Here is a 27,839-nt window from a genome sequence, read left to right on the forward strand (position 1 = left end):
TTAAGATTAAGGGTATGTTTGATAACTAGATTTGCTCCCCCCTCTCCCCCTCGGGGGTAGTGGTTCGATAACCAGATTTGCTTACATCTAAGTAAAACTACTTAATAAATTGTATATAAAATTGTAAGTAAAAGTTGTATCGTATAATTTGTTGAACTATTGAACTAGTACAATAATGTTAATACTATTGAAAATATACATTGTCCTCTCTCATACACACACCACTTTCGTGCGCGCGCACGCACAGAGTCTCCCACACACCTACATAATTTCTTCTCTTTGACATAATTTCTTTGTCAAACACATAAAATATACATTTTTCTTCTCCCAAACACACATTTTCACACATAAAAATATATTCTTTCTCACACAAACATACTTTTCATATTAGCATGTAGATTATTAGTAATAAAAAAAATAATATTTACAAAAGTAATATACAACAAAAATAAAGCATAACATTACTATTAAGCTATATAATACACTGTGAAAAAATATTTCAAATTAGTCCTCACATTCAATTTGTTATCAAACATTAACTTTATGGATTCAACAAATTAAGGCTTAAGCAATTAAGTTTCATTCTTCAAGATTCAGTTTTCAGTTTTGTCCAACACACCCTAAATAATCTTCATCAACAAAATTGATGCCTATCCATTAGAGATAGAAGGGAAGCCAGGCCAAATGTAGTTGTGAATCTAACAAGCATCAACATGGATTTAACCGATCCAGTTGTCTTTAGCAAATGAGACAAAAGAAACGATAGAAAATTTGTTACATGTACAGTTGAATTTTGAAATTCTTTAATCGAAATACCAAAATACAAGATATGCCCTTTAATATAAGATAGAATTTGTGACTTTATGAGTTTTCACAAGGTTCCATTTACTTCACTCAGAGCAACAATGAAGGGTTTCCAATCACTAAGCATCTTGGTTGATGTCCGCTTTGTACATGTCATCTTACTTAACAAAGATGATTCCACTTATGATTCGTCGACATGATTGCTTAACTAGGATTAATATGTTACAAAACCAAGAAACCTTTTAGCAAATTATCCTCATCAGGAAGGTGAGCCATGTAAAACAACCAACATAGAACTAACCGACTACATTAGTCCTTATCCCTAAGAAAAAGAAACAAAGATTTTTAAATAGACAACAAGAGGGTAGGCAGAGGTGTTTCTGACTTATCTGTGCATCATATATACTGCGTAACTTGTGATGGAAGCAATTTAATCCCTTACACATTCGCATAATTAGGAATTCATGGTATATATATAGTTCTTCTTGTTTTCATCGTCTCACAAGATTCCAATTATTCGATCCATGTTTCTTGCGTTAGAATGATCAATTCAGTTTATTACTTTGTTATAAACTTTTATGGTTATCAAGATTGCTATGTTAAATGTGCAATTCTGATGTAGTATTTTAGCTGCATTGTGTGTTTCCTCCAATGACATTGCATGTATCTGTCACCGAACAAATGGTTGCAAAGTTAGATCATATATATATATGTTTCGAACTGACCATATATACCTCTTAGAGTGATACTTTGAAGTACTGCTTATAGTTTTCCCAAACTCAACAGATTGGAATTTCCTTGCAGAAATGATTAGTCAAGCAAAATGAAGAAACAATCGTCCAGAATATCTGGTTTTTGGTGCTTTTGACGGAGAGCACAAAACGTTTACAAAGATCTGGTGGAAACTCCACCTGGTTGATAAAGTGAGCAGAATTTTAGCATTTGGACAAATTGAAAAAGTTTAGACAAGAGGTCCACTACTGGTGCTTTAGTGTAATTTTTTAAAAATTAGGTATAAAAATTGAAAATATTAAGAGATTGCAACTCAATATATTACAATTAATCAACAAAAATGGCCAGGTAAATACTATAGGTTGCGTTTGGATTGAAAATTTTGACGAAGAATTTAAAATCCTCTGAAATTCCACTAGTTGTTTATATTGTTTAGAAGGTAGTTAAACTGTAAACTATCAATTATTCTTGTATTTAAACTATATCTTAATAAGTGGTATATTACAAATCTAAATCCCTATTAGACAATTCAAACAATTAGAGCAATTTGAATGAATTTTAAATCTTTCATCAAATCTCTCAATTCAGACCAAACGCTCGATTAATGAGACTCAAATCCAAGATCTCCTGGCACTTCCTTAATGTATATATATTCACCTCTATAATTTACCAAGTCTATCATTCTTACTTGCAAAATGTGTAGAGTACTCAATTTGGAAAAAAAAAAAAAAGTATACAAATTCTCTATTATTTTCTTTTTTTTTTTTTGGGGGGGAACTCTACAATGATCTCACTTGTCAGAGAGCAACGTCAGAAATAACGAAAATAACTGTCATTCTTGAACTCACCGCCCACTTGAACAGATAACGAGGAGGATAGAGGAGTTGGGAAAAGGTCTCCCGAGCTAACAAACCGAGGCAACCACTGCACCTCCTAGGTCATGGCTTTGGTGCTCCCGTTATTTTCAAGCCATCATCTCCACCACCATAATCATCATCATCATCATCATCACCTCCCCATTCGCAATCCCATCAGCAATCATTCAGTTCAATCGATTTCCACCCCAGTTGAGAACAGAAGTGGTCGTCGTAATTCTCCTCTTGAAGAAATAACTGAACTTTGCGAATCAAAAACTCTCATCAAAGCCTTGAATTTGATTCAAGAAAATCCGGATAATAGCTTTCTTGATCCAACCCAAAAAGCTTTAGCCTTGGGAATACTCTTACAGGCCTGTGGAGTTGACAAAAACATTGAAATAGGAAGAAAAGTCCATGAATTAATTCGGGAGTCGATCCATTTGAGAAATAATCCTGTACTAAATACTAGGGTCATTACAATGTATGCAATGTGTGGTTCTCCCTCAGATTCCCGCTCTGTTTTTGATCAAATACGGGGGAAAAATCTGTACCAATGGAATGCGCTTTTGAGTGGGTATTCAAGAAATGAGTCTTACTATGATGCGTTGTATCTTTTTGATGAAATGATCTCAATAACAGAATATATGCCGGATAATTTTACGTTTCCTTGTGTTATAAAGGCTTGTGGAGGGATTTTGGATGTGGGTTTGGGAATGGCTGTTCATGGGATGGTAGTGAAGATGGGTTTGGCTTCTGATGTGTTTGTGGGGAATGCATTGATTGCTATGTATGGGAGATTTGGGATTCTTGAGCATGCCGACAAGATGTTTGAGTTTATGCCTGAGAAGAACTTGGTTTCTTGGAATTCTATGCTTTCCGTTCTGTCCGAAAATGGGTGTTTTCAAGAAAGTTTTAATTTTTTTAGAGAATTGTTAATGGGTTTGGATGGATTGGTTCCTGATTCAGCTACAATGGTGACTATTTTGCCTGCTTGCGCAGGGGAAGGGGATTCCGTGATGGGAAAGGCTGTTCATGGTTTAGTGGTGAAATTTGGGATGAGTGGGGATGTAATGGCGAGCAATGCACTAATTGACATGTATTCAAAATGTGGGCTTTTGGAGGATGCCCGAGTTACTTTTGACTTGAATGATAGCAAGAATGTAGTATCTTGGAATTCAATGATTGGGGGGTATTCTAGAAAAGGACTTATTGATGGAACATTTGACCTTGTGAGGAAGATGCAAATGGAAAGGGATAAGTTCAAGGCTAATGAACTAACAGTGTTGAACGTATTGCCTTGTTGTCAGGAGGCTTCAGAGCTATTGTATTTGAAGGAACTTCAAGGGTATTCTATTAGACATGGGTTTGTAAAAGATGAATTGTTAGCGAACGCTTTTATTACAGCATATGCTAGATGTGCTTTATTAAGTACGGCCGAGTGTCTGTTTGATAAATTGGAGAGGAAAGCAGTGAGCTCCTGGAATGCACTTATAGGTGGATGTGTACAGAATGGGAATCCATCCAAAGCATTAGAAAAGTATCTTGAAATGGCACATTCAGGAATTGACCCTGACTTGGTTAGCATTAGTAGCCTTCTTTTAGCTTGTAATCATTTGAAATCACTATGGTATGGTAAAGAAATTCACGGTTTTGTTCTTAGAAAGGGGTTAGAAATTGATTCGTTTATCAGTACTTCACTGCTTTCACTTTACTTTAGTTGTGATATTCCAGCACATGCACAAGTTCTATTTGACAGCATGGAGACAAGAGGGTTAGTGTCTTGGAATGCAATGATTGCAGGGTACTTGCACTATAGACTGCCTTGTGCAGCTTTGGATATCTTTCGTGAAATGGTATCTGATGGTATCCAACCTAAAGAAATTACTATAGTAGGTGCCCTAGGTGCTATTTCACGGTTGTCAGCTTTGCATCTTGGGAAAGAAGCTCATTGCTTCGCTCTGAAGGTTGACTTAATGAAGGATAGTTTGATTAATTGTTCATTAATCGACATGTATGCCAAAAGTGGGTCAATAGAATTATCCCAAACAGTTTTTGATCAGGTACAGGATAAAGACACTGCATTATGTACAGCTATGATTTCTGGCTATGCAATTCATGGATATGGAAAGAAGGCTCATATGCTATTCCAGAAACTGAAAAAGCTTGGCTTGAAGCCCAACCTCTGTACATTTTCTAATATCCTAATTGCATGTAACCATGCTGGAATGATTGAACAGGGACTTAGTTATTTAACCGAAATGCATGCTTTTCACAACATAGAGCCTAAGTTGCAGCATTATGCATGTGTAATTGACATGCTCGGTCGTGCAGGACGATTTGTTGATGCTTTAGAGCTAATTGCTAGTATGCCTATTAAACCTGATGCCAGAATTTGGAGCTCATTGCTTAGTTCCTGTAGAAATCACCGTGAGTTGGATTTGGGAAATGAATTTGCTGAGAAATTGTTAGAATTGGAGCCAAGCAGAGCTGAAAGTTATATTCTAGTCTCTAACTTCTTTGCTGGTTTTGGGAAGTGGGATGATGTGAGAAGGGTCAGGGGTATAATGAAAGAGATGGGACTGCAGAAGGATGTTGGTTGTAGTTGGACCGAAGTTGGAGGGAAAACTTATAGCTTCATTGTTAGTGACGAAATGCTTCCTGACTCAGAAGAGATTAGGCTTATGTGGAAGACATTAGAGTAGAAAATAACTGATACGGGATATTTCCCTAACCTGGGTTTTAGTGCTTCATGAGCAAAGATAGATCTGCGAAAGCAATTAAAGATATCACTTTATTCTTTTGGCTTGTTGAGGACGCCTAAAGTTGTTGCTTTCAGGGTCTGCAAGAATGCGATCTAGTTGTCTCATAAGTCAATTGAATGGAGAAAACTCTAGGGAAGTTATACCATTTTGGACTGACTTATGCTTCTGTAAGACTTGTGATAACTGCCTCATTTCCATCAAGTTGGTATCTCAAGTTGCTCGTGGGGAGATAGTTCTGAGTGATAACAAGCATTTTGACCATTTCAACATTCAGGGACCGTTAATCCTTCTACTGTTCTATGCGGTAATGGATTTTAAAGCTGCAAAACATGCTCTGAAGGCATTGAAAATCATGCAAGTGTATGATTATCAATTTATTAAAAGCACATTATCATCTGATATGTGAAAGTTTAGGGTCTTTTGAAAGAGATCAGGAAGGGGAAGTGTTAAAACTGGTTAGCAGAAATTTACATGCAGAAACTGCTTTTTCCTTTGATCAACTGTAGAAGAAGTGTCACAGGAAACGTTTGGACTGACTTAGGCAGATGAATTGCTTGGAACAATATTCCTACCAAGTTCGTATGGATCATCATTCTTGAAGCTGCTGAAGAGGAATCCTTCCTGTCTAATGATCTCGAGCGAGGACAGAACGAGGAAAGAATGCCAAAACTGCGAGTGCATCATTCTTAGAATGCCATTCATGGTTAAATCCATTAAATGGGCCAATCCTATAGGAAACTATCCTGGTTCTGTACTTGTTTGTTTTGGTTGGTTTAACCCGGATTTTGAAAGGCCCAAAAGGGGTTGACTTTTCAATGGGAAATCCCGGATTAATTGCAAATTTATGCGTTACAGAATGTTATAGTTTAAAATCTGAATTCTAAATTTTGAAAATTAAGTGTTGAAAGCATTAAGTTGTTGAATTGTTTAAATTATATGTATTTGATAACTAATTGGATAATAATATTGAATTGAAATATCGCGCAAATATTATATTTTTATTTTAAAAAAATTAGCTTTATTTGTGTATATATTTGGAGAAAAAGAAAAATGTGCGTGTATGTGTATATAAGAGAAAGAAAATAATGAAATAGTATAGAGGTGATATTTCTAAATATTTATATTAAAAGTCTCTAAATTGTGCTAGAGTAAATCAAATGAAGCTGAACTATACTCGTTATCTACCAAGTTCTTAATATTTGCATCCATTATCATCTTCCAAGTCCTTACATTTGTTATCCATCAAGTTTAATTGAGCGGCTTTCCAAACATGCAGTAGAATTTAAAGTGGACAATACATATAATTATTGCGTTAAGTATTTATTATTTTAGTTTTTATCAATATAAGTTAATTCAATTGGTAACGATGGATCACTTTCTTACGAGAGATCATGAAAGCGGTCTATCCTCTTATCCAAACTTTTATTTTATTCAAAAAAAAAAATGAAATGATTTGGTTTCTATTTTTTTAAATTCTTTTTAAAGTATTTTAGATTGTAAATTGACCAGAGCAATTAGAACTCTGTGGTGCCCGTCCACTAGCAAATAGCAATATCTCAATCAATGAAATAAGTTCTCAGTTTTCTTAATGAGCATGACTAAATTCTTACTTGCGCCGCAACAAATTATTAAATTTTTCACAACTTTAGATTCACTTCCATTTCATAGATTCCAACTCCAACCGTCTGCCACAACATCTCTACATACCAATATGGTGGCGCCGCCTCCTTCACCACCAGCACCAGCACCACTACCAGCACCCCTTCCGCCTATAACCGGTGGCAGATTGGCAGCTACTTGAGTCTCTCTGATAGTGCAGGAACGTGTCCAAAATTTCCCTTTAGACATTTTGGAAAAAAAATCCCAGTAACCTTCTCACCCGTCCAATTCGTTGTCCAAACTCCAAACTCTATTTATCTGCTGCCGTTACTAATTTGGAAAACTTGTCAGTATTTAAGACATCCAAACCAAACCCCCACCCCCGGGGCTCAAGCCCGCTCCTCCTTTGCAAAAACCCGACACTCGGAGAAAAAGACATCAGTAATCAAACAAAGGCTACAATGGCTTCAACTTCAGCATCAAATTCCGGGCTTCATTCTGAGTCTGCTTCATCTCCGTCTCTGCCCCCGAACAAAGAAGAACAGGTTTTTATTCTTTCTTATTTCCAACATTCACCACTACTTTTTTTTACTTCTTTTTTTTTTTCAATATTTTCTTGCTTTTCTCTGAATTAACTTTTGGCAGGACGTGTCAAGTGAAAATGGTGCACTCCTGGAGCCAAAGAAAGAAGAACCATCTAAGTAAGTCTTAAGAGATAGAATTTTTGTTAGTTTAATTTATATTGCCATCTGATTTTACGCGTGGAATTAATAAAAGCTTATCCTTTGTAGGTTTTTGGGTCTGCATGTGTTGTAGTATGTATGTTTCATAAATTATGGTCTTTTATGTGATTTAGTTTCCATATGATTCATTAAATATTTCTAAATCATACATGTGTTTCCGCTTGCTAAGTTTTGATTATCTGAGCTCCTGTGGTGTACTATTCAGATAGAGTAGAATCCTTAATGATCATTCACTTTGCTAAATTGGATGCTTGATATGCAAAATTATATAATGCATACATGATATAATCTTTTTATGTTAATTGCTCTATGTCATGGGATAGAATGGTTTATTGATGATTTCAGTGATCAAATTGCATGCTTAAGTAAAATTCAATATGGAGCATATGATGTAAACTTGCTATATTACTTGCACGTACAAAGACCATCTTGCTTTATTTCCTGTTTTACATCTTCTCCCTGTTTTCTTTGTCTTTTGATATTCTTAGAATGCATATGGCTTCATTCTGAATGAAGTGAGAGAGGGATTTTGTGTGGGGGAGGGGGGGCGGACAGAGGGGTTTCAAGACTACTTACAGAAAAAAAATTGTAACATGTGTAAAACAATAGATTGAAAGAAACTACCTTTTAGAACTTCCCCAAATTTCTCTATGGCAAATTTTTGATTTTGAGATCTATGTCATGTTTATAGTTTTGGTATTTAACAACATGGCAATAGATATTTCAAAAACTAAATGACTTTTGCTTTCCAGGAGTTGTTTATTGAAAAGAAAATTGTGAACTTGCACATTTTTACTAATTAAATTGAATGGGGTGCTAGGACTGTTGTGCACTTGAAAACCGCTATGTCAGTTTTGAGGAAACTAAATCTGACCCCTGTCAGTATACCGTTGAAATGCATGTGATATTAATGTGAATGTTGACAGAAGAACGCATATTGTAAGTAGAGACTTCCCATGTAAAATGTCTGGTATGGAAACATGTCAAATCATAATCAGGTGCTCAATTTCTTATGTGTAAGTTCTCTTTCACTAAATTGAACTTAAAATATCTTTATGGTTTCCATGTCATGTTTGACTTTTTATCTTGATTGTCTGTGGAAGTTGAAGTTCATCTACTTAAAATGATAACTTCTGTATACATCATTTAGCACTAACCTTGATGTGCTGTTCAAAGTAAAATCTGTCAGAATACTTCGTATCACTGTAAAGACAGGTGGTGTTCTGGAAATCGGAGTGCATCCACTTGATTGGGAGGAGGGGTGGTCCAACAATATTGTCAGTGTGTGACTATGAATTTTTATTGGATCACAAGCGTGTTAGGGAATCAAGGTCATCTTTGTTGCCAGTCATAGATATAGGGCAACATGAATGATTCTTCTCTATTATGCATGGTTTTTCTCTTATATGTCATTGATTTTCTCATTTCCTCTTTTCATTTCTTTACTGTACATCTCTGAAGCATCAAAGTACACAAGTTCTAAAGCTTTTAGCTCTGCGTTGAGTCACTGGCTACATTGAAGAAAACCACAAATTGCATGTAACCACTTAGAATTGTTGATTGTTTATTAGCTATTGCAGTTACAGAATTGAAGCCAGTCATTTACAAAAATGTTTTGTGTTAATGCTAAAATATTGAAGATTGTGAATTATATTATAGCACATGGTGAACAATAAGCAAGTATAAGAAAACTAACTACACAATCAAGATTTCCAAGAATATTTTAATTTACTGCCAAGGTTCTTTGTGTGACGCAGCATAAGAATTAGGGAAATGACGGAGACAACTTTCTTTAAGAAATCAAAGCCTGAGAGTCAATGTATGCTTTGTTGAGCCTACTCAATCTTTCATTTGTTTTTTTATAAATCTTTATGGTCATGCATTTACTTTATTGCCTTCATGGTAGGCAGAATATGACAATTCTGCCCATGAGTTTTAATAGGCCACTACTGCATTTGCAAAACTACTCTCTACTCATCTAGCCCTAATTTTCTTGTGCGGCGGCAGCCCCTTCTCGTATCGAAACCTTTGTCAAGTAAAGAATTCTCTCCTGCATCTAATAATAATTATTTTGTATTTTTTATATATGTAACTGGTTTAGCTTATGTACAGTAATATCTGTATCTATTTGGTGCAGGCCATCAGCAATTCAAAATATCTTTTAACCTAAAATTTCTGAATAATATACTTTTACAACCATTTGTCTATTAGATTTACCAAGGTCAACGCATGTGCTTCCAATGCTCATCTTTTTTGTTTCACTGAATTTTGTAAAAGTTTTTTATGGAGATATCTATATTTTGCTGTTGAAGCTTCTCTGAAACCTGAATGTTTTTGTGGCATAAATGGCAATTGCAAAAAAGTGGTCTGCTACTATGTAGATAAATGTTAAACTAGAGAAGATTATCTTTCTTTGTTTATTTGCATTATCATCCCGTTCTCTGTTGACTGTTTTGAAAATGAAGAAGAGATCCAAAATACTGCCTTGGGGTGATCTGGAGATAATATCATTAATGATGGGAGATTTGTGAAGTTCATCTTTTGACCCTTGTTATTTTGCCAATTGCTATGCACAGGAAAGGAAATGACAATTCTCAATAATTTATGAATGAGCTTACCGTCTGTGTCGCATGAGTTGGTTTTTGTGATGAATGAGCTCATTGTCAACACACTACCTTATGTCACTTGCTTGTTTTCCCCAGCTAAATCAAGTCATGGCTATGGTATTCTTGTTTATGAATCAAATATAAGCATTGGGCAAAAAGTATCACAAGCTGCTTCCTTCAGCTGGCAACCTAGTTTCCAAGGATTTTATTCTTCTTATCATCTCCTGTTGATTGCTACAAGGATTTCATCTTACTTCTCCCAGTTTGTTTGAAATTTATGCTTAATGTATCTTAAATGATTGATCTCGTAAAAGTTCATTCTGCTGAAACATTTATTGGAGGTGATGTCAATGTCGACAATGTTCTTGATCTGTAGGGATATGGATAACCAGGAGGACAAGAAAAAGTATGAAAATTATGTAACGCAGATGACTAGCTATGTGACGGCTAAGTACTTCTCTGACAAGACCCTGTATGGGGGTAAGTGTAGTTACATGAAATGCTTTGCTAGGATCCAGCATTGTGCCTCAGATCTTTAGTTAGAGTAGCAATTGATTTTATGTGTGTAGAAGTCCTATTTCTCCTACTTAAATCCTTAAAATCCTAGTAGCATTTTGTCTATTGCTTCATACTTGCATATGTAATAAGGGCAGTAGTTCTTGTCATAGTTAATTGCAGTGTTCTGAGATTCAGTCTCTTCGTGTACCCCATGTACTTTGCAAGCTGAAATTGTTTAGTTAGTTTTCTTTTGACCTGAAACGAGTATGAAGCTTTATGTTATTCTGAGATAGTTTGTTTAAAGGTTAGCATCCTTTCCCTACTTGATGCTGGAGACTTGATGATTTCATGCAGCTGTAATTCATTCTCTCAATACATCTAGTTGAACTCAGTTGAAAAGGAAAAAACAGTTATTTTCAATATTTCTGAAGAGTTTCAAGGAATGAAACAATATGAAGCATGTAAACCAACCTTAGGATCTGTTGGGTAGTCATACTTAGAGCAGTTATGATTGGATTTATGTTTGTTTTGGCACAATAAGAGAGAGTTCTTTCAGTATTTTGTTAGAATGCATGCAGAATAGCTAACTGGAAAGTTTCTGGTGCGGATCTTCAATGCCCCTACCACTTAATTTGTATCATATGTCTGGAGAATGTCATTATTCGGTATCCCAATTGAGATTACTAGCACATTTTGCAGGCAATATTTATGATGTGAAAGTGAATACAGATGGACAGACTGTGAAGGCAAGCAGGTAAGGAAAATTCAGGTATAGCTGTCGGAAGTTTCTTTGCTTTCTTTGTCTAATCTATGTACCCATCTTTGCATAGGTTGCCTCCACATCAATCCTATGCAGATCCTGCAAGCTTCCATGAACTGCTGAACAGTGTAGCAAAGTCTGAAGAGGAAACATCAGCTGATGCTTCGAATGGGAAGCACTCTGGGAAGAAGAACTGATGTAATTCTTGCATCATAAAGGATACCATGGAATCAAACCTTTTATCAAAAAAGTAGAACTTATGTTATTATGCCAGAAACTTAAAATAAATCCATGGAATTATGTCCTTTTTGAAATCAAATGACAAACTTAAAGTTTAGCTTTCCGTGTCAAGTAGTCCATACAATCAGAACTTATTACAACTACTAACCTATGCTTTTCTCAACGAGCATGAAAATGTTTGTGGCTTTGAGCTTATGGACCGTGCACCTTGTACACATGATGCATGGCGAGCAACCAGGCGTTAGGCTCTACAACATCTGAGGAAATAGCAGATTTTCTTGTAGTAGAAACTATAAACTTAATTCTGAATTAGCAGGGGAGACAATTTTGAGAGAACATGGATGGATGGTGTCGTGCTGGTGTGGCCCATTTTCTGATCTCTCAAATGGTGAGGTCCTCAAGTTCTTTTAGAGATCAAATATATCATAGCTGGGCATTCTCCAGGTGCAGTTGGTAGATCCCTTCGAGCTCATGAAGCATCTTCCATGTGAATATGATCATTTCAGAAATTCAGATTACGAGGTAATCGACATTTGACTCTAGTTCTGTGCAGTTAGTATGCTCAAATGCTTTCAAGGTGATTCTTCGTAATCGGCTCAGCCGTGAAGCATGTAGATCTAGTTAGCAGGGGAGACAATTTGAATTTGGTGAGGATGGAATTTTAGGCAGGAATGTGGAAGTGGAAACGGGCTTGAACCTGGAACGTCTTTCTTACTTGAGCGTATCACAAGTAAAGCCATATTTAGCACGAAGAAAACTACTCAAATTAGTATCCTCTACTGTTCTTGGCTGAGATTTCCAGCTCATACCGGCCATCCAGAGATCGTCATCCATGAAGGCATGAGCAAAGCCAGAAATTCCCAAAATGCTCAAAAGCATTAATCAACCAGTAAAGGTAACCAGAAGTGCTACAGAAAAAGGAAGTGCTACAGAAAAAGGAAAATGCAAGGCTCATCAGATATTAGAGGGGCAAGAAGAAGGTAGTCAACCCAATATGTGTGATACCACAGCACAGGGGATATGGTGCAAGTAAAAGATTGACAGCTAGAATTTCATCCAAAATTACAAATACACTGTATCATGTAGCCACTACGTAATAGTCCTCACTTTCTATGCCTTTGACCTGTACCCTAAACCCAAATCTCTTTTACTCAGATGGGGCTTTGATTACATCCAACATTTCTATGTAACTCTTCCCCAGTGGAAAGGCTCCCTGCAAAAATCATGTCATGCAGTATTTTGAAAGTATACCTCTATAGAAGAAAAACAAATCCTTGGTAAAATCCCCTAACTTCTTTTTAAGCCATCTTCACCATGTCCAATCGAGTCCTTGACTCCAGCACAAGTTAAATACTCAAACACACATCAGGAATGTTCAATTCAGAGCTCTCAACTAAAAGTTTCTGGGTCAGCTGATCCCTTTTGGGGGGCTTTCAGTAAACAAACTTCGTTGTCTTGTAGAGCCACAAGAATCTATGCAGCATCAGTAGATCTGAGGTCAATTTCCCCCAGCAACTATATGATGCCATCTCCAAGCATCCATCACCTAGGAAATCTAACAGATCCAGAACTCAATCACAGCACATAGCAAAATGAAGTTGAATAGCTTAAGGCACCAACAAGAGAATAGTTAGCACAAAACACAGCAAAAATAATACTTTCACTGTTGAGGACTGATGAGTGTCAAACACAACTTCAAATTTATTTCAGGACTACAGAAATAAGCATTCAGAATCTAGAACTCTTAATGCCTTTAAAATCCTTTATAAAAGCAAATTGATAGTTATAGAGATTGTAAAAATGTGGTTCAGGCACTCGTGCCTGCAGTACAATGTCATATACTCTGTAATCAATCTCAATAGAAACTTTTCCCAGCTATTATTTCTCTACACGCTCATTTATAAAAAAAAAAAATCAAATAAAAACTAGGAACTGGCGATTGGATGATGACGCCCACCATCAATTGAACTAGAGCCACGACCGTGTCACCCTTTAATAACAAAAAAATCTATGATCAAACAGGTGTTACAGAAAATTGGGGTTAGGAATATCCCAAAAAGCCAATTAGATTGCATTCACATATAGTTTATAATCATTCTCAAGTGCTGATGAAACCTACCAGTAATAGTGGATTTCTTAATACCAAAAAAGCCACATTTCATACCCCCCCCCCCTTTTCAAAATCCACAAGGTATAAATTACATGTACAGACATATACAGACAAGCACATAAAGAGACAAAAGGAAGCACGAACTAGATATATATTTCATTTCTGCTTTCAAATAAGAAGATTAATTGTGAATTTCAGGCGTTTGTTGATATAAGATCGGAAGTCATGACAGGTAAGCCTGGCAACAGAAAGTGTTGTAAGATAACTGAATCAGGGTTCAAGCAATCAATGTAATTTAACTATTAGTCTTTTTGCTTCAAAATGGATGATATGACTCTTGTCCTCTTCAACACATCCTAAATGAATTACATATACCAACTAGTAGAGGCTCCATTGGTCAAGCTTGCAAATTCCAACAATTTGATTATTAAACTAATGTGAAATGAGTAACATAATGCATCAGTTAAAATACTCTTAAAAAAAAAAGGCAACACATTTAAAAGACTTTACAGCAGTGGAAACAATATAAAGATATCCTGTAGGCCAAAAGCTAGCTAAATTACACTCAAACTTGCAAACAATGCTATTTAACCAATCTCAGAGCCAAGACTAGTATGCTACTTGCTTAATGGTTATTTATGAGCTAGCAATGGAAAATATACCAATGACTAACTGCTTTAATGTAGGGTTGGAAGAAATTTAGGATGACAAGGAAGCAAACCATAAAGAAAAAGACAACTTCAAATAAAAATCTGATGTGGTCAATTTCCTTTTGTGTTGGATCTGAATTGTGTTTCACCATTCTTCCATTTCTTACATTTTGTGGATGGCAAACTGCATTGTTTTCTTGGAAAGCAGCAGTTACATAATTATTACATACAAAAGATAGTCCCTTGAAGCTCAAGTAAATTCTTATCAGACAATGCAAGAGAAACAGGTCTCGCAACAACATCCAGAGCTACAAGGTTTAAGGAAACCAAAAGTCAATGATGTTTAAGATTACTAATATACACATTTCAGTATCCTGCACTCAACCTCAGAGTACAACAGAGGCAGATACAGCAACCACATTCATTATCTACATATTTGAAGTGTGGTGTCTGATATACTTTCAACTAAATAGCTCAGCAATAAAACATTCACATCATCAAAAGAATGAAGAAACTCTGTAACTTTCAGCTCTTCTCAAAGTTACATAATCCATTTGTGTGTATCTAAGAGTATCATCTATATTAAGCACAACACACAGCTGAAAAACAAAGTCACCCAGATACTACAAAACAATATACCTTCAATTCACTCAAGTAGCTCTTTGGTCCCTCTTCCTCCTTTCATAGTCTGGATCATCAGTAGGCAACTCATACCTACAAACAGGACATGTATTCCTAATCCCCAGCCATGGAAGAATACAATCCCCATGATACCTATGATTACAAGGCAGCTGCCTTGCCTTCTCACCAACTCCCATCTCATCCTTACAAACAGCACAAATCAAGCTATTCTTTTTCAAATCCTCCTCACACAAAATCACTAAAGGAAGACTCTTTACAACGTTCTTAGCAGCTGGTGGCCTGCCTATTATGGCATTTTCGCTCTCTGCAAATTGCCCAAACAACATCTCATACTCAGCGGTGTAGTTGTACTCATCATGCTCGTTTACGCCAAAATTCAACTCATTGAACCCTTCATTCACATTCTCGGGGATTGCTTCCAAATTCTGCACATCTAACAAAACCTCCCAGTCCAAATTCCTAGATACATCTGCACTCTCCTCCCGGGCCATCACCGGCATGTCATCATCATCCAGAAACATGCTCAGAACCTCTCTCTCATCAACTCCTTCATCCACTTCCTCCCACTCAAAATCCTCATTAACTTCTCTATGATCCTCTATCTGAAAAGAATCCCAACAGAGCCTAAGGCTTGGATCATCATCACCCTCACTTATATCATCATCGTCAGCACTAAAATCAATCTCAACGTCATGGTTTATATCAGAATCCGATTCCGACCCGATATCCACGACTCGCAACCCGGTTACAAAATGGTCCCCACCCTCAAAATTTTCAGCTACGAACCCCGAATTTTCCACATTTGCCGAAGTGGGCTCTCCGAGAAACCCTAGATTCAGATCAAGATCCAAATGGGTCGGCTCCATTCCGTCGTTTCCTTCATGAATCCCGAAATTCGGGCCAGCATCAGAAATCTCCGGGTCAATCACCACACAGGTTGTGGAGGACAATTGGGACTGCTCAACTCGTTGGTGCAGGAGGTCCATAACGAAATTGACCTGATTCTCGCGGTCGAAAAGATCAGCGCTGGTGACAACCGATTCGGGCTCCGACACGATGTCGCTGGGGGAATCAACCAATATTGATGATGAACGATGGAGAGTGGAGAGTCGGCCACGGGGAAGAACATCGGACGGTGGGAAATCGGAGGAGGGATCTAAAGTGAAGGCATCGAAATCGGAAGACCAGTAGGGATCGAGATGATGGCGGTGGGGATGGGTTTGATGATGAGAAAAATCTACTTCTTCAATGACGTCGTCTAGGCCGTCATCGTCCTGGTGGAGTCTGAGTAGCTGAAGCAACGTCGTCTCAGCCATTCTGTTTCAGCGGGGTGGGGAGAGTAGGAGGAATAAAAGTGAGAAAGGAAACACCTTTTTTTCGAAAATTATTTTCTATCTAAAAATTCCCATCTTTTTGCGTTTTCTTTTGTTTGATATTCTACGCCATGGGCCAAGGGGGTAGGTGATCAGCAATTTCCTCTTTTATTTTCTCTCTCATTTTGACTAAAAATGAACACTTTTCCAGCTTCCCTTCTTGATTTCTAGTTTTTTTTTTTTTAATTCAATACACTCAGAGAAAAAAAAAAAGAAGAAGAAAATTCTACCTCAAGTGCTTTAGGTTCTTTTAATCATGAAGGAAGATATGTTCTGAACGTCCTTAAGTACGGAATTAAATTTCAACAACTCGATAGTTTGTTTGGATTGAGTATTATTTATCCAGTTTTATTTGCTTACATCATCATTATAATTTTTAATACACCTTTTTATCTTTTCAATTATCTTTTTATCTCACATACATCACATCACAAAAAGTGCTACAGTAAAAATATTCCAAATAATCCCAAATAACTTACCATCCAAACAATTATTCTCGTGATTTACTAGTTTTTATTAAATTTCTTCATAAAATTGAACATGCTTCCAAGTATAGGAGTTTTCGATGGGTTCAGAACATGTTTTGGAGATCTTTTGCTCCAACTTTAGGCCTAAGTGCTAGCAATTCTATATATTATATTCCATCCACCATAGTTTGGAACCGTTTATTACTTGGAACAGTTTTTTCTTGTCTTCAGTGGAGAAATGCTTAATGAAGAAGCACGGAACTTCCCCGGACCGAGCTGACCTGATGAGTTCGGCGTGCTGATGAGAAGAGCGCGTCCTAAGCCTGAAAAACGAACAAGGAAGTGATCCAGTGGGGGAGTCCCGAGGTCGTCCCCGAGGGCACTCCGACGGTCAAGTTAGTTTTCTGGTAAGTAAGATCCACGGGAAGTAACACAGTCGGGAGTAATTGGCGTATATTGAGCGTACCTTGCGCAACCGGTGTGCGTTACCATTTATACCTGCTTAGGAGCCCGACCTCCGTACGTTGCGGGACCTGCTCAGAATAGCCTCAATCCCGCACTGGGGGCAATCCCGACCTATGCGGGATTGTTCTCTGGAGCCCCTTGGAACCCTAGCGGCGGGGGGCCGCGGGACGGATCCCATGGGCCTGAGGGTTAAGCCCAGCTCAGGCCTCCCTGGGCTGCCACGTGTGTGGGCTCAGGACCGGGCCTCTGCACTTAAAAACTTGCTTTAGTATTTCTTGATTCATACTTCTTGTCTATTACCGTGTAGCTCACAACACGTTTCCTTTGTCGAGATATTATTGTTCTTGGCAATTGGCATAATAAGGGTTCTATATGGGGGAAAAAGGAAAATAATCCGACCATGCACCGAGCATAATAAGGGTTCTTTTTTAAATCTGTTTCAAGCTTCTGCTGCTAAGGTTAGCAACTGATTATTCTGAAGCTTTTTACGCCTGTAAGCATCTAAGATTTCGTATAGCTGCCGCAATTTGCTATTATTAAACAAGTACTTGAGGCTTATTTATAGCATTGGCCATTTTTTTTTGTTTTTTTTTTTGCATTTTTCTGATCTTTATTATTCCTTTTTTCTGAGAGTTCTCTAGCTTTATCCATGGCAAAGGTGGGAACAAGCAGTTCGAGATGGTCTCTGTCAGGAATGACAGCTCCTGTCACCGGTGGAAGTCGAGGAATCGGGCGTGCAATCGTGGAGGAACTGGCTGAACTAGGAGTAACTGTCCATACTTTTTCAAGAACTGAAGCAGAGCTCAATCAACGCCTGCAAGAATGGTCCTCGAAGGGATTCAAAGTAACTGGTTCAAGAGATCAAAGAACACAGCTCATGGAAAAGTTCGCTTCTTTATTCAATGGCAAGCTGAACATTCTTCTAAATAATGTAGGGAAGCCAGCTGTTGAGTTCACTGCTGAAGAGTATGATCTGATCATGTCTACCAATCTTGAATCTAGTTTCCAGTTCTCTCAACTTGCTTATCCTCTCCTGAAAGCATCTGGGAACGGGAATGTCGTGTTCATTTCCTCAGTTCTTGGAATGGTAAGTCTGCAATATTCATCATCTTATTCAGCGGCTAAAGGTGCAATAAATCAACTCACCAAGAATTTGGCTTGTCAATGGGCTAAACGATAACATTAGGGTCAATTGTGTTGCACCTTGGTCTGTTAGAACTCCCCTAGTAGAACATATGCTCAATGACTCAGAGGACCTGAAGAAGATCGAGGCAAGAACTCGAATGAGGCGAGTAGGAGAACCAGAAGAGATATCCTCCACATTTGGATGTCTTCTAATCATGGCATCACCAGCCTTATCAGTACCATTTTCTGCTAGGGAAAAAAGAATAAATACGTTTTTTAATTACCTTTATATTTTAAAGACACATTTAGCAACAATTACGTATAAATTAAGAATGTCTTTTTATATTGTTAGGAGTAGAAATTAAGAATTGCTCTCCTCAAATTCTTGCTTACCCAAAAAAACAAAAGATAAGTGTCTGCTATTAATGCCTTTATGTCTTCTGATGGAGATGCTCTATGCTAAGTACTAAGGTCTGTTATTGAGAAGTATTTCTTGTTGCAAAATTATTTTTTTTTTGTCTTTAATATGTGACATAATCCCTATCATTTCTTGCTACTCTTTCCCGTTCTTCATTTCAGCAGAAGCAATTGACTCAATCTTGAGGTTGGAATTTTGCTTTCACGTATGGTGGGCAGTACTTCTCAATGATGATAAGAACCCAAAATTTTGGCTGGAAATGTTTCAATAAACTGATTCTACATGGTTTGATTAAGTATTAAACACAGTAATTTCACGTTGATATTCTGGTGACTCTAGAAAGCTACTTAATAAGAATCTTGACAAATACTTTCTCTTCTAGCCTTGCAGTTGAATTTTTGACCAGGCGTTTTACTCAACATCTTTTTTCTAGCATAAGTTATTATAGTTGACACTTCAATTAGTCATGCGCAGTAAATATTTAATCTCTAACAACTAATTAGCTGAAAATTAACTTCAACTTTTGTAATAAACTTAACCAATTTGGAATTTCATATAATATGCACGAAAATAAAAATCCCAATGTCCACGAAATCTTTATGCACTCCTTGTTAGAATCTCCATGTCACATTCAATTTGGAACATCCCGTTACAGTAACATTTTGTTTTGCTTAGCTTTGTGGGTCAAGTTAGCTGTTGTAACATAGGACACGGACCTTTTCGTCCAAATCATTATGGACCTTTTCTTAAATGATAAACAAAATTACATGGAAACTAAAAGACAATTCAAACTTTCCAATACCGTAGAGTGATAAATAATTTGGGGCTTTATAAATACTGTATCGCTTAAGAAGGTAAAGTGATAATGGGCTTTATGATACAATTTCGAGCATTATCATTGCTCAAGACCAATTACTGAGCAAGACAACAATTTCGAGCATTATCATTGCTCAAGACCAATTACTGAGCAAGACAACATTTCTTGCTTGTCCTATGTAGAAGCTGAGTTCTGCAACTTTGTCTTGATGTTGTTCAAGCTTAGCAAATAACCTGTAAAAATGAAGGGGGCTTGATCCTCGGAATAAACTCCGACAATCAAGTTAGAAAGAAGAATTCAAAATTGTTCTATCTTATGAATGAAAAGAGATATGTATACGTATTTTTTCTTTGGTGTTACACCTTTCTTTTATATCCCTATAATGATCGACACTGTTTGATTTGGCATTCTATATATTCTTGGAGATCTCGAGGTTGAGGTCCGTTGATGAGGTGTCATGCTAGGAGCTTGCCCAACAATATTGTCTACTTTGATAATGATGACTCATCAATTGCTTTATGACTTCATTTCAGATTTTTTTTTTTTTAGTGTTATGACACTCATAAGACAGGCGTCAGTAAATGGTAAAGATATTAAACATTTTTTCTTTCTGTATTTTACTTTATTCTCCATCCTACACAATGCAGATGTATATAATTATTTGTTCAGAGTAATTTCAACTATTTAAAAATGATTAAAAAAGAGGTAAATTCACTCTAAATTTCTAATATTATTATCTATCTCTATATCGCCCTGTTTGGGGTTAGTCATCATAGTTTCAATTCCGATCCATGGCAAAGGTGGCAGAAAACAGCTCAAGATGGTCTCTATCAAGTGCCACTGCTCTTGTCACTGGTGGAACTCGCGGAATAGGCCGAGCAATCACGAAGGAACTTGCTGAATTTGGTGCTACAGAGCACACTTGTTCAAGGAATGGAGCAGATCTACGGCTGCAAACGAGTCGAGTCGAGTCGAGTTTTGGTCTTATCGAGTCGAGCCTTTACTTAATTTCATCGAACTCGAACTCGAGCTCGAGCTCGACGAGCTGGTAATTTTCAAGCTCGAGCTCGAAAAAAATAAAAAATAAAAATTTTATTTTTTAAAAAATAAATAAAATAATATTTTTTCTTAATAAATAATAAAATATTAAGAATATTTATATAATTTTACTATTAAAAATAAAAATATATATATATATATATATATTCGAGCTCGCGAGCTAACGAGCTCGACTCTGGCTCGACCAGCTCGAGCTCGACTCGAGCTCGATCAATATCGAGCTCGAGTCGAACTTGAATATCGAGCTCGAGTCGAACTTGAATCGAGCCGCTCGATTCGTTTGCACCCCCTAAGCAGATCTCAGCTAACTCTTGCAATTGATCGAGCTCGAGTCGAACTTGAATATCGAGCTCGAGTCGAACTTGAATCGAGCCGCTCGATTCGTTTGCACCCCCTAAGCAGATCTCAGCTAACTCTTGCAAGAATGGTCTTCAAAGGGATTCGAAGTCACGGGTTCTACCTGTGATGTATCTTCAAGAGAGAAGAATTCGACTGGTTGAAAAAGTATCTTTGATCGTCAATGGCAAGCTGAACGTTCTTGTAAATAATGCTGCAGTATGCACAGGGAAGCCAGCAGTTGATTATACTGCAGAAGAATATTCTTTGCACCTGTCCACCAATCTTGAACCTAGTTTCCATCTCTCCCAACTTTCTTATCCTCTTCTGAAAGCATCTGGGGCCGGAAACATGGTGTTCATTTCCTCCGTTGCAGGTATGGTAAGTCTGCAATATTCGTCTGTTTAGGGAGCGACTAAAGCTGCAATGAATCAGGTCACCAAGAATTTGGGTTGCGAGTGGGCTAAAGATGATATTCGTGTCAATTCTGTTGCACCCTGGCTTGTTAGAACCTCAATGGTTGAATATTTGATCAATGAACCAGAGTTCTTGAAGAAGATAGAATCAGAAGAGACTTCAAATAAAACCAATTGCCTTGATGGTTCATTTTTTTTTTCTGTTTTTATTCTTCTTAGTTATCAGAACTCATCCTATTAACTTAGGAGCATTGTTTTCCAAGGCGTAGTCCGGGTGCGTTTTGGGGCGCGCCCGGCCTTCCAAATAAGGTGTAGCTTCTATTGGGCGAAAGCCCAGTGATGTCATCAGCTTTAAGCCGTTGCCCAGGGCGTGAAAGGCGCACGCGCGTGCTCTGTTGCAGAAAACAAAAAAAAAAGTGCTGATACTGATATAGGGAGAGAAATAGAAGGTGACCACAAAATAGAAAGATAGAAGCGGAAGAAGGAGTCGTGAAGGATCTGCAAAGGATAGCAGAAAAGGATAAATCAGACGAAATGAGTTTGTTTGGGTAGAAGAAGAGGAGAAAGTGAAAAGATACTAAAGAAAGAAACGGCGCAGAGTATGAAGAGGAATGATGGCGTAGCTTTAGGGATGTACCATGATAGTTTTTGCATATAACCCCATCATTTTGCTTCATCATTTAAATTTTCCCCATTTTGTGTCTTATTGTTGTTTTATCTTTCTAAAATTATAATTGAGACCTAAATTATTTAAAAGTTTCACATTTTATTCTCTAGTGACCATTGTTTCAACTAAACAATTTTCTTTATAACATAAATATTACTATAACTTTATAATATTTCTTCATATATTACAAGGATTTGTAATTTTATTTATTTAAAATTTAAAAATTTATGGAGCTTACGTCTGATGGCTTTCGCCCAATCTAGGCAAAGATAAAATGTCTCACCAACGCTTTTGCCTTTTAAAACACTCTTAGGAGTGTCATTTTAAGCTGCATGCTAGTTAAAGAAATTAGATGTATGTTAGTTAAATGAATTTTAATTGGATAATTGGATATCCATCATCCATTTGGATCCAATCTATATACAACCATTTATTATATGGATTTAAATGGATTAGACCATTTAATCCATGATCCATTTTTATGAAACCAATCATGATCATCCATTTTGCCACCTCTACTTCTAATCATGGCATCATGTCTATTGATTCGTTAACTCTGGGAACTACCTACTGATAGGCACAATTAACTAATCTTAGGCTTCGTTTAGATTGCGAGTTTCTCGGACAAAAATTTAGAATATTCTCTTGACTTATTTTTATGTTACATTTTTAATTTCATACATCATATCGTTACAATATTTTTTTAAAAAAAATTCTAAAAATTTGCAAATCAAGCGTGCTCTTAGATTTTTAGAAGGTAATATTAAGCAATTTTGTAATCAAAATGGTTAACCTTTTTGTGTGTGTTTGTGACTCTAACAAATAGGTGCAAGAACCTAGAAATGGTCTTGACCAGCCGTTGGAAGTTAGACGGATCCATGATTAGTGGTCTCATTAGTTAAGGATTATAGAGAATTGTAGATCTAATTCTATTTTATCCCAAAAAAGTTCTATTTTATCCTCTCTGATTCCTTCTGGGGGGATGATTTTGTTGCTTTGGTTTAGCTAGAGGAAGAAGCGTTGGACAAGAACTGTCATGTATTGTTATCTTATATGGATGTGTTTGGATAGGAGATTATTTGAATTACAATAAACTTTTAAAGGATAATTAAAAAATATGTTTGTGATGTAAGTAAATAAATTTTTTTTTTTTTTACAAATAATACCAATTCAAAATGCCTTTTGCTAGCGTAAAGAAACTGATTTCCAGGATATGTTGTAACATGCAATTGTTAAATAGCTAAAACATGATTGATGAACTTCTCTCTTTGAAAGCAGAACATAACGGCAATTAAACCATGGCATATTGCTTCAAGAGTTCAGTAGATTACAGCCGGCCTTATCAGTACCATTTTCTGCTAGGGAAAAAGAATTAAAATTGAGGAATTCATGAGGCTCTCTATGCTTTTAGTACGTCCATTCGTGTTGTAGTAAAGCTGAAAACACATCCTGGCAGAGAATAATTTATTGAATATTTTCTTCGTAGTAGTGAATGACTTCTACTGTTTCTTTTACGATATGTTTGTGGATATTTATGTGTTTTTGAAAAATTTTAAATACGTTCTTCAATTATCTTTATGTTTCAAAGCCACTTTTAGCATTATATGTGCTTTAAAAAAAAAGGACAAGCAATTTTTATCTATATAAATTTGAGAAGGGTTTTCAGCAACAAATCTCCACACACCTTCTCACTCTCAGTTCTATTAGTCTGGCATTTCACATTTAATTGATTCCATAAAATATGTCTCAACCCCCGCCGCATGTACTATTGATATTTAGTTCCTTTTCAAAATTATTTTATCATGTGAACGTTATTCTTTACAATTGATAACTCATTAGTATATGCATGTACAATACCATTTTAAGTCATTAGTGTGCATGTCTTTCAAATCACTACCACATTTCCATCTTTGAATACAACACGTTTCCCTATGGCATGCATGCGTCAAATATGAATTTCACTCTAATTAAAACTTTTCCAAAACCATAATAAGGGACGTTTTCGTCTTTGAACTCAACACGTTTCTCATTGGCAGGCGCCAAATACGAATTTCACTTCAATTAAAACTTCTCCAAGACCATAACAAGAGATAAAAACATAGCATCCTTCAACCATAGCAGTTTATTCTTTCTACAAAAAAAAAGACAAAAATCACAATATTTCATCAGTATCTGTCATTTCTTCCCATTGCTTATCCCATATGTTGATTCGTCATAATAGTTCACCGGCACCTACGATCTCTTCTTATTGCTGCTTATCCCATATGTTCGTTGGTCATTTTCGTAAACAAAAATAGAAATCTATCATCTTTTTCAATTTCCTTGCAGTATCCATCTTAGCCTTCGACTTAATTTCAATATGGAAAATATCTGCCTATAAAGTTAAATATTTTTGAATACTTACTTACATTCAAAGCATTAACGTCAACGGTATGTTCTATGAGTTATGCAAAAATTGTAGATAACCGTGTCAATCTCATTTTGCAAAAAATGGTGTGTATCTATTGTATCGTACATCACATTTTCTTCTTAATAGATGCAATGTTAATATAGAAATTAAAGATTCCAACGGTAACCTATATCTCGATCTTCAAAACAAGTATGCACGATTCATATTTCATTCTGATGCTTCTTATGTTAGACATTTAAAAAGGAAGGTATAAATTATTTATACTTATATATTTTTATGCAATATTTTTTACAAATTTTCTAAAAAAAATGATAATTTCAAATTATGTATGCTCTTGATTCTCAGGAAATGGAAGTACATTGTTCAAAACAATACATTATTTCCCCCCCTCCCCCATATTGGTGTTCGTACTTAGAGTTGATTGGTGTGAAAAATGTTCACATTTTCGTAAAAGATTATCAAATCGAATGCAAAATGTTTGTAAGTATTTCATTTTTTTTTTGCTGCAGGCAACGATAACAGTTTGTAAGTATTTCATTTACTTATCCAATTAAATATTCAATTACATTTAATTGGACCCTTATATCACTCACTTTATCATATACATTTCTATGCTTTTTTTTCAGGATCTGGTTTCTATCAAAAGTGGTAGTTTATAAATAATGGAGATATTTTATCTATTGCTACAAAATTTCATTGTTTTTTAACTATAGTTTGATGTGCCCTAAATGGTTAGAATAATTACATAAATTTCTTACTCTTTTTAAATTACTCCCTCTTTTATAATTTCTTCCAAAAATAGAACCTACTGTGCATAGTCAGGAACCAGAAATGTATCTAGAATCAATATATAGCAAAAACAACAGTACTTGAATTAACAAACTATCTAAAAAAATACAGAGAGTGAGAGAATTTGTACCAGAAAATTGTTAGATTTATCAAAGAACACAAGTTGATCCAACCTCAACAGTTACGCTTCTTTCATAAGTTAGTTTTGTATTTCTACTTATGCATCTATCCAATAAATCTATCTATGGCTTACAAAATAACGTACAAAGCAGGTATTCTCGTACAAGTTTCATGAAAGACAGACAAACAAAGTAGCAAACAACTTAAATAACATCAATTATTACGCAAATTATAGTGTACGCTCAAAGAAACTTGTATTGAAACACTCATAACTAGATACTAAATTGAAAATTAATCTAATTGAATCTCAAAATCACACATTCAAATTTCACTCGCAATCGGACCTCTTCTACTCTCTCGCCTTCTCTCTTCTTGAGCTCTGCTACTTTAGTAGCGGATGGGCCCTCACAAATTACCTCTTTTACTACAGCATTACTATTTGAAAATCTTTTGATGCTAGTAAATGGCAGGCACTCGCAAAAATTTTCACTTCCCTAATTTTGATGACCAACCGCCAGAAAATCTGACAAAAATCTATAAAATCATAAACAAATCAGGTCTCCATACTAGCGTAACGGATTTTCTATTCCACTTTTTATTATATTATTATTTTTCCTTTATAAACATCATGTTTTATTTTTTTCTTGTTTGTTTAAAATCCAATAACTATTAACTAAGTAATATACAAAATTTAACAAACTCAAAAAATCAAAATGCATAAAAAATGAGATTTTTTATGAATTTTCTGCTGTATTTTAAATTTTTGATTATATATTGCTTTTTTAAAACGATTATACTTATTTTTACTCAATTAATAGTTATTGAATTTTAAAGAAACAAAAAGAAAATAAAACATAATGTTTACGAAAGAAAAATAACTGTATAATAAAAAATGGCACGCGAGTACTGCAGAAGATCGGCTGCGCCATACTAGCGTGATTCGACAGCCAACCATTACTGACGTCCATGACTTCAGGGAAGCAAATCGATGTGCGGACAGGCTGGCTATATGGGGAGGAAGCGGTGATGATCTTCTCCAGGTATTTTATTCCTATCCGGATTTTGTATTCTCCTTTCTTTTGGATGATTTAAGGGGACCATCTACTCCCACAATCACAACGACGTTGCATTATTCTAATAAGTTATTAGCCCAAAAATCTCTATATTAACATTAGGTTTTGGCAATCTTCAGGCTCATCCCACTATCAATCATGGAGAGTGCCGTTGGAAAAAATAGTCCAAGATGGTCTCTTTCTGGAATGACTGCTCTAGTCACCGGTGGAACTCGAGGAGTCGGGCATGCAATCGTGGAGGAACTAGCCGGACTAGGTGCAATAGTGCACACATTTTCAAGACAAGAAGCTGAGCTGAATGAGCGCTTGGAAGAATGGTCCTCCAAGGGATTCAAAGTCACTGGTTCGGTCTGTGATGCATCTTCAAGAGAGCAAAGAATGCAGCTCATGGAAAAGGTTTCTTCTATCTTCAATGGGAAGCTCAATATCCTTGTGAATAACGTTGGAACATTTGTACGCAGGCCAGCTGAAGTATACACTGCTGAAGAGTATAATTTGGTTGTTTCTACAAATCTTGAATCTTGTCACCATTTCTCCCAACTCGCTTACCCCCTCCTGAAAGCTTCTGGGATTGGAAACATTGTTTTCCTGTCCTCCGTTGCAGGTCTGGTAAGTGTGAACTATACATCCGTTTATGCAATGACAAAAGGTGCAATGAATCAACTCACAAAGAATTTGGCTTGCGAGTGGGCTAAAGATAACATCCGGGTTAATGCTGTTGCACCATGGTACATAAGAACCCCACTCGTGGAAGAGGTTCTGAATGAAAGAGAATACAGGGAGAGGGTAGAATCAAGAACTCCTATGAGGCGAGTTGGAGAGCCAGAAGAAGTTTCCTCTGTAGTTGCTTTCCTTTGTCTACCGGCTGCTTCCTATATCACTGGCCAAGTTATAGCTGTGGATGGAGGAATGACTGTCAACGGATTTGAATAGGGGAATAGGCCATTTATCTTATCAATGCAAATGTTTAATTTTCCAGCAAGATTTTACAACTTTTTGTTGTTTTCCCCCAGTTAATTCTATTTCCAATTGGGCATGTAAATTGTTATTCGCATATTGTTTGCTTGGTACTAAAGATAATAATATATTAAAAACTACTAATGATAGTTTACAACATCTTATAGTTTTTAATTAGTAATGTTGGTTGAACTAAACAATTCAACATAGTTACAGTGGATGAAAAAAATACTTTTCTTGAATTTTATGTCATTAGTTGAAATGCGTCACAAATTTACTGACTTATGTCAGAGCATAGTCATTCTTAGTAGTAACTCTATGCAGATACTTCTCAAATCAGACTA

General features: G+C 36.3%; 4 protein-coding genes and 2 pseudogenes across 6 annotated transcripts; 5 read left to right on the forward strand and 1 right to left on the reverse strand.

Annotated features, from left to right (window-relative positions):
- Nucleotides 1-2,476: 2,476 nt before the first annotated feature.
- On the forward strand, nucleotides 2,477-5,124 carry LOC113768920 (pentatricopeptide repeat-containing protein At1g18485). Its single transcript, XM_027313424.1, has one exon. The coding sequence runs from the start codon at nucleotides 2,477-2,479 to the stop codon at nucleotides 5,093-5,095; it is 2,619 nt and encodes an 872-aa protein (XP_027169225.1). The 3' UTR covers nucleotides 5,096-5,124.
- Nucleotides 5,125-6,779: 1,655 nt separating this feature from the next.
- LOC113768014 lies at nucleotides 6,780-11,702 on the forward strand. Its single transcript, XM_027312229.1, has 5 exons — nucleotides 6,780-7,299; nucleotides 7,400-7,455; nucleotides 10,480-10,583; nucleotides 11,301-11,355; nucleotides 11,432-11,702. The coding sequence occupies exons 1-5, from the start codon at nucleotides 7,216-7,218 to the stop codon at nucleotides 11,556-11,558; spliced, it is 426 nt and encodes a 141-aa protein (XP_027168030.1). The 5' UTR covers nucleotides 6,780-7,215; the 3' UTR covers nucleotides 11,559-11,702.
- An 866-nt stretch (nucleotides 11,703-12,568) lies between these two features.
- On the reverse strand, nucleotides 12,569-16,364 carry LOC113768013 (E3 ubiquitin-protein ligase CIP8). 3 transcript variants are annotated; one of them, XM_027312227.1, is made up of 2 exons: nucleotides 15,001-16,364; nucleotides 12,569-13,147 (listed from the first exon to the last, which is right to left on the reverse strand). In XM_027312227.1, exon 1 carries the CDS (start codon nucleotides 16,317-16,319, stop codon nucleotides 15,012-15,014), a length of 1,308 nt encoding a protein of 435 aa, XP_027168028.1. In that variant the 5' UTR covers nucleotides 16,320-16,364; the 3' UTR covers nucleotides 12,569-13,147; nucleotides 15,001-15,011. The 3 variants fall into 3 exon arrangements, with proteins under 3 accessions (XP_027168028.1, XP_027168027.1, XP_027168029.1); XM_027312226.1 differs by having other exon boundaries at nucleotides 12,569-13,156; XM_027312228.1 differs by lacking the exon at nucleotides 12,569-13,147 and adding an exon at nucleotides 13,172-13,591.
- A 1,593-nt stretch (nucleotides 16,365-17,957) lies between these two features.
- Nucleotides 17,958-18,791, forward strand: LOC113768921 (annotated as a pseudogene).
- A 1,668-nt stretch (nucleotides 18,792-20,459) lies between these two features.
- Nucleotides 20,460-21,720, forward strand: LOC113768922 (annotated as a pseudogene).
- A 4,953-nt stretch (nucleotides 21,721-26,673) lies between these two features.
- LOC113767577 (tropinone reductase homolog At5g06060-like) lies at nucleotides 26,674-27,599 on the forward strand. The gene has a single exon (XM_027311722.1). It carries the CDS (start codon nucleotides 26,677-26,679, stop codon nucleotides 27,469-27,471), a length of 795 nt encoding a protein of 264 aa, XP_027167523.1. The 5' UTR covers nucleotides 26,674-26,676; the 3' UTR covers nucleotides 27,472-27,599.
- The last annotated feature ends 240 nt before the right edge of the window (nucleotides 27,600-27,839 follow it).

The sequence above is a fragment of the Coffea eugenioides genome, chromosome 4 (assembly GCF_003713205.1).
Source record: "Coffea eugenioides isolate CCC68of chromosome 4, Ceug_1.0, whole genome shotgun sequence".
NCBI classification, from domain to species: Eukaryota; Viridiplantae; Streptophyta; class Magnoliopsida; order Gentianales; family Rubiaceae; genus Coffea; species Coffea eugenioides.